General features: G+C 37.4%; 1 protein-coding gene across 1 annotated transcript; it reads right to left on the bottom strand.

Moving 5' to 3' along the window:
* Positions 1 to 3397: 3397 nt before the first annotated feature.
* Positions 3398 to 5838, bottom strand: LOC140934710 (adenosine receptor A2a-like). The gene has a single exon (XM_073384291.1). The coding sequence runs from the start codon at positions 5538 to 5540 to the stop codon at positions 4464 to 4466; it is 1077 nt and encodes a 358-aa protein (XP_073240392.1). The 5' UTR covers positions 5541 to 5838; the 3' UTR covers positions 3398 to 4463.
* Between the last annotated feature and the right edge of the window lie 721 nt (positions 5839 to 6559).

The following is a 6559-nucleotide window of genomic DNA, read 5'->3' as shown; positions in this document are numbered from 1 at the left end:
AGGGGAGTAATTAAAAACCCAGCAAAAACCTTTGAATTTTTGTGAAATTTGATGACGTACTCAGTTAAACAAATTCTTCAACTCATATTCTTTAATTTACGCCTGTCCTTTAAGGAATTATGTTGAGATTAGTTTGGAGTAATGCAGGGTGGATATTATATAATTAATTGGGAGCGTTGCACAGTCAACCCTGTCGACTTTAATTTGCATTTGAAAGCGACCATTTTGTTACAATCATGTTGTCACGCGAGTAGTGTTTTAAGTGGCCAAGTATTGCAATTCCTAGGTAACTGAGCAGTCGCACAGGAATTTTCCCACATTTTGTACATCGTAGAACCCTCAAGTTTAAACAATTTTGTGCGGTACATGAAATTGTGCGAGTCCGGGTTGAATTGAGTTCCTTGAGGTTGGAACATAGACGGAACAGGATCGCAACAATGAAGCGTGAAAATTAAAAGGTCTTGAACCACAATGGCGGATATTGTGGTCAAGAATGGCTATAACGGGTTCAGCAATTCCAAGAAAAACAGGGACAACTACAAGCGAAGGCAGAATTCATTTAAATTACCACCGTTAGAAGCTCACAAAGAAGATTTAATCTACGGCGAAGACAAAGCACAGTCACCTGTTTTGCAGCCTTCGCTTTCTGTCAATACGACTGCCTCAACCGAATTTGTTATTCTGCTCGACAATGAGATTCGAAGAATTCATCAACTTAGCGTAAATCTAGGAATAACGCACCACTATGAAGTTGCAGAGTACCACAATCGCTTTCATTGTCGCAGGCTTGGGCTACTGCCGAAGTTAAAGGAATCCAAATCCTGGAGACAAAGTCACAATTGGAAAAAACGAACGGAAACTGGCGGCATAAACGAATTTGATCTTCGGCGGAACTTCGTCACATCTGGAAAACACTTTGATACTTCAAGTGTACAGTGGAATAATTTGCCCAGAGGACGAAAGAAATTGCTTGAGCCTGTTAATATACCAGCTTTAGGATGCTCATATCGATTACCAATCCTAGAGAAACAAAAACACAAACCAGGGTAATGGAGTCAATGTTTTGAATTGTCCTTATTTGTTAGGCTTTGTGACCGAATCGACACCAAATCCAACCTTTTTACTTGGATAATCTCGCTTATTATTTCACTTTTTTGTCTTTAATACCTAAATGAAATAGATCAGTGGCTATGATAACGATTTTTTTTTTTCAGTATAATGATGTTTCTCTTTTGTTTTGTTTTTTCTTTGGCGCAAACCGTTTTAACATCAATCACTCACCCTTGAAAGCCAATATTAATACAGGAGAACCTCGATATAACGAAGGGCCAAGGGACTGGCAAAATGTGTTCGCGATCGCTATAACGAAGTTTCGTTATATCGAGAGGTTCTTTTCCTTATAGTTTACTATTAGAGGGGTAAAGAAAATCTTTCGTTATACCGAAGACTTCGTTATATAGAGGTTCGTTATATCAAAGTCTTAACTCGTCGTTATATTATCAAACAGAGGTATAATGGCGCCAAATAGTAATTAAAAGTGAATTTACATGGAAATCATTCTCAAATGAAGGCAGAGGTTGAAATTTCTTTCAATAACAACTAAAAATATATTTGTCATGTCTTTATTTTACTGGTTAAATGTCACTGTCTAGTCAAAGCCCATGAAAAGTTAGTCTACTAATTTCCAAACGAAAGCAAAAAATTAATATTCCTTATAATAACAAACATTAAGTTTTTTTAAGCTTTATACAAATGATTGTATATAGAGTAATGTCCATGTGAAGTTTGTCTTATCAACTAAGGTAAAGTATCGTACCATTTTTTGCCTGTAACGTCCAAGAAATAAAGTAAACCTAAGTAAGGATTGATATATCGCAAATGTGATGTTTTTGGTATATACCTGCTGGGCCTGGGTATGTTTAAAAATAAATTATTTTTCACTTTATTTTCTCGGAGAGTTTCATTGAGCATGAGGTCCATAAAGAAGCCTTCTTTTTCATCCTAAATTTCAAGATTTTTATTTTAGCCGGGTGAAAGTTACTCTCGAGTTTTTTTGTTGACAAAAAAAAGAAGGCTGGGACCGTCCTAGTTAAGTACCCTACCTTGCAACTGACTAAGCCTAAACAGCCTTTATGGGAGAGGGAGATTCTCTGCTTTTCCCAAGTCGTCGCCAGTGATAAAACTATACTTCAGTGACCACCTTTGTAGCGCCCCCAGTGTAAAGTCTTTTGACACCGTGTTGCCTCACCATTAATAGTTCCACTAGGGGCTTAGAAATAGGTGCCGTTGATGTACTTTTGTCTCCCTCCGGATGAAGTGTGCGAATACTAGTCACTTGTACGATGAAGTTAATGAACAATTAATACCAGCTTCAATTAACGATAATGGGGGTTTCAAAGAGACACTTCCATGATATCCGTTTGGGAAAGGAACTTAGGTTAAAGTGGTGCAAATAAGGTCACTATATAGGAAGTTCATTTTTACGTTTTCATGCAGTTATCCTAATACTGAGTTCTGCTTTATTAAAGTAACTCGGCCCAGACGCCTGAAATTATAGAGAATGTTCTTCAGTTAACATTGCTTTTCGTTATGCCAGGTTCACACCAGACCATTTGTTTCTTGGGCCTAAATTTGCGGCTAGCGATTTTTGGAGGGGCTATGCCATACCTTTGCTATCTCTTTAAAAAGCTAAAACGTATCCCCTTATCAATTTGACTCTAAAAAAATGTTCCTGCAGTTTTGTTACTTAACACTATATTTAGGCAATGAAACTGTTTCCTGTGGTCTGTTGCTACGGATTGTAAGGTAGGGCATGGATTGAAACTTGGGGAAAAATGGGACTGTGGCTACAAAAATCGCCAAAAATTATGGTTAGTGCTCCCTGATGAGATTTGTTTGATGTCTACTTTATATCCCTATAAGAGCCTTTTTGTATATCTAAAGGCACTAAGCATGATGTTAGCACAGAATTGACCTTAAAAATCGCGATTCTCTTTTAGATAGCTCCTTTGAACACTTGTAAACTGTGCACTTCAGCCCGAGACTCTTGGTGAAAACAGAAAAATTGACAGTATTCTCACTGGTTTGTTTAGGATTTTCTTTGAAGACAACTCGCCAACTTATAGTTTTCCCGCCTACTTCTAAACCTATCGGCTATTTATCCCCGGGGTGTGTATGAGGTATAGTATTTGGGGACAACACGTGACTCGTTTTTGTAAATATTGAAAACCAGGCGTGAGAGAAATATGCTCTTCTTCTTCATTGCCTTCTTTATTTTTCTTTTTTAAACCGTTGATTAAACTTCTTATACATACAGCACCCTTCTTTCAAAAAAGGCCTAGACTATCACATACTCCTTATTTTTTAGTTCAGAATTACAACAGTCATTACTAAGAGCTAAGGATTGAAGAAACAAAACGTTTATTCATATTTACATTTTCCTCTAATCTATAAAAATAGTTAATATTATGGTTTAAAGCAAAGCCATTATATACACTTGCATATTGCAGACGTGAAATTGAAATCAACACAAATAAAATATTTTAAAGTGAAAGAGCCTCTCGACTTGACCACTTTCTGTTTTAATTGTCATGACAAGGTATTGACCAAGTAAGTACAACCTACCATATCTGATCGGTTAACAGTTTATATCAGATATGGTGGAAAAAAAAAAAAAAAGATAACCCAATACAACTGACCTTGCAGTATCTTTTAACCCCCTCTTTGTCTTTATAGTTACTTCCGTATCTCTTTTTCAGTTGTATTGGGTATTTTAATATACCTAACAAGGCCAAATCAGAAAATTATGAGTCCTCAGACGGTCTCAGAACTCAGTCCCTTTAAGCCCTACACAGCTGCCGTAACTGAACTAGTTTTGTTGTTCTGTGTCATGTTTTGTCTTTAATATTTCGGGATCATTAAACTTAACATCCATGAACAGCGTCTTTTCGGGGACAACTGATTAAAATTTTTCTTCCAGCTTGTACTAAGCTCTGTGTCGATCTATGTCATGCAAAAAGATACTGCTTAAGCAGATTAGGCCAATAAGATTTCATAGTCGGTATAGAACTGTGCATGTGTATGACAAACATGAAATTTCTTTTTGTCAGTAAGATGTCTGGCCTTGATTGGCGTGCCATATCAATTCATAATGTTTGCTTTTAATCAATGGAATTCTAAATTTGTGTGGGGAAATCTAGCATTGAAGAAAACAGTGCAAACCTGGCAGCATATAACTGTAAAAGGCCCAATTTCGAGTCCTAGCAGAAATCCTTTAGCACAAACAACTTGAATTAAGAGCTTAACTCTGAGTAGTTCTTCACGGCTCAGATAATTATTTCCTAAACTGAAAATTTCGTCCGGGTTCTTTCTTTTCAAACTGCAGAGAACCCATGTCCCGAGGCGAGCAGTTCAAATAAAAATGATTCCTGGGCACATTTGAATCTGATTCACTGTACTGTTTTTTAAACTGTACCCCATCGTTGTAAAGTATAACGTTCGCCATTTACTTGAAACTCCATAGCACTTTGGGAGCTTTCAGTACTCTCATTTGTTGTTACGGGTTTTCCAACATCTTGGAAGACGTAACTTGCAGTTTTTCTCCGCGGACGTCGGATAGTGAAGCTGTTAGAATTAAATTTGTAAGAGCATTTGTTCCCTACAAGATTGCAAATCTTTCGACACACCCCAGTGTATGCTCCGTGGAACTCGCGGATTCTTGCCGTGTAAATTAGAAAATTCATTGCCGAGTTTGAAAGGGCCAAGGTTCGAATCCAGAAGTGCGCAGGTCCGTTGGGAGTCACAATTGAACCCCCCGTGGCAAACAATAGGATCATCAAGGGAAACCAACAAACAGAAAAAATGCCGATCACAATGGCCAGTGTACATGCGACACGTACCTCCACCCGGGAATTATTATCCTCAGAGCTTCGTCTAGCTTGTAACTGGCTTCTTTTCTTCCTGATTTTGAACAAAAATACCACGATAAGAAGGTACGAAACGACAATGATGACATAACTAAGACCAAACGTTCCTGTCGCTAGGAATGCTTTGGGAAACGAGTCCGGCAAAACCTCCCCTAAGATGGGAAATAACATCGGGAAAAACCAAGCCACTACTAGCATGATTTTCAACCCGTATTTTCGCATGATGTTTCCGTGGCGTAGAGGGAAGACGACGGCTATGAAACGATCCACACTGATAGCGGCCATGTGTGTGACTGAAGCGGAGCTGGAGAGAGTGGATAGGATTATGTAGGGTGTCTGCAAGGCAGCTGCGCAATCTTGGAAGAAGATTATCTTGCTGAGGATCGCTACGAAGATGGGTTCACATACCATAGTCACGATTAAATCAGCGATCGCCAAGCTGGCAAGAAGGTAGTTGGAGCTACGACGAAGGCGAGGGTTCGTAGCGACAGCCGCGCAGACCAACAAATTACCGAGCGTTCCCAAAAAACCCACGCTGATGTTTACCGCAATCAGTAAGACGCTATGGGCTACAGGGAGGGAACAACTGTCCTTGTCTTCCAGTGAGTTGTTCATGATAGCCAACTCGCAGTCGTTTTTTCCTTGATTCTCTTGGCCTTATAACAGATGTATGCAAATTGAATTGGAGATTGCGTGCTTCGTTAAATCGCTTTCTGCCTCAAGAGCATTTCCGCCCACTTTAAATTAATTATGAGGTTAGTTGTGGGAAGTAGAAAAATATAGACTGAATACTGGCATGGCAGTATTAATTAATCTTACAATAATTAGGCTTGTTAGTAATGTATCATATTTTTTTTATTAAATAGCAGAACAATCTTAAATTAATTTCATAAATTTAGGAAGTACTTCACTCATTTTCGAGGCTTTCGTTTTGTGCCTTTGAATAAAACTTACCACACTATTCGTGATCTTTAAGTCTCGCGTGACTTTTTATTTAGGATAAACTCAAATACGTTTTCTCTCAGAAGACCGTCCGATAACATGTCGCTCCATATAAGGTTGTTTTGATATCAACAATATTAGTCTTCTGACGACTTGAGTATTTATATCATATTCCTTATATTGTTACCTAGAAACCACCTAAGCAAATTAAGTGTGGGCAGACTTAGTAGTAGTAGTAATAATAATAATAATAAATAATAATAATGATAATAATAATAATAATTATTATTATAATAATTATTATTATAATATGATGAAAATTTTTTTGAACAGCTGCTGTTTTAATGTTTAAATCATATTTTCATTTGTGTAACTTCAGGCTCAACAGCCTTAAATATATGTTAGAGCAAGGGGCTAATTAATTTCTTAGGTTTTTTTAGGAATTTTATTTTTGGAATTTTCTCAGACTTCGACGGGTCAGCCAACAAGAATTGAAATAATAATCATTTTGTTTTTGCATGTAATTGTTTACTTTGCAAAATTTTACTGCACTATATATAAAGCCATTGGAAGCACGCTTCAACGTTGATGAGAATGATCAAAGTTGCTAAAAACCATAACAACAACCTGACCGTATATAGCACAATATTGAGCCCTGCGTAGTAACATATTTTCAAGCATTCAACATAAGT

Source organism: Porites lutea, chromosome 1 (genome assembly GCF_958299795.1).
Source record: "Porites lutea chromosome 1, jaPorLute2.1, whole genome shotgun sequence".
Taxonomy (NCBI): Eukaryota; Metazoa; Cnidaria; class Anthozoa; order Scleractinia; family Poritidae; genus Porites; species Porites lutea.
Note: the sequence above shows the minus strand (reverse complement) of the source record. Positions and strands in the feature narration are given on the sequence as shown.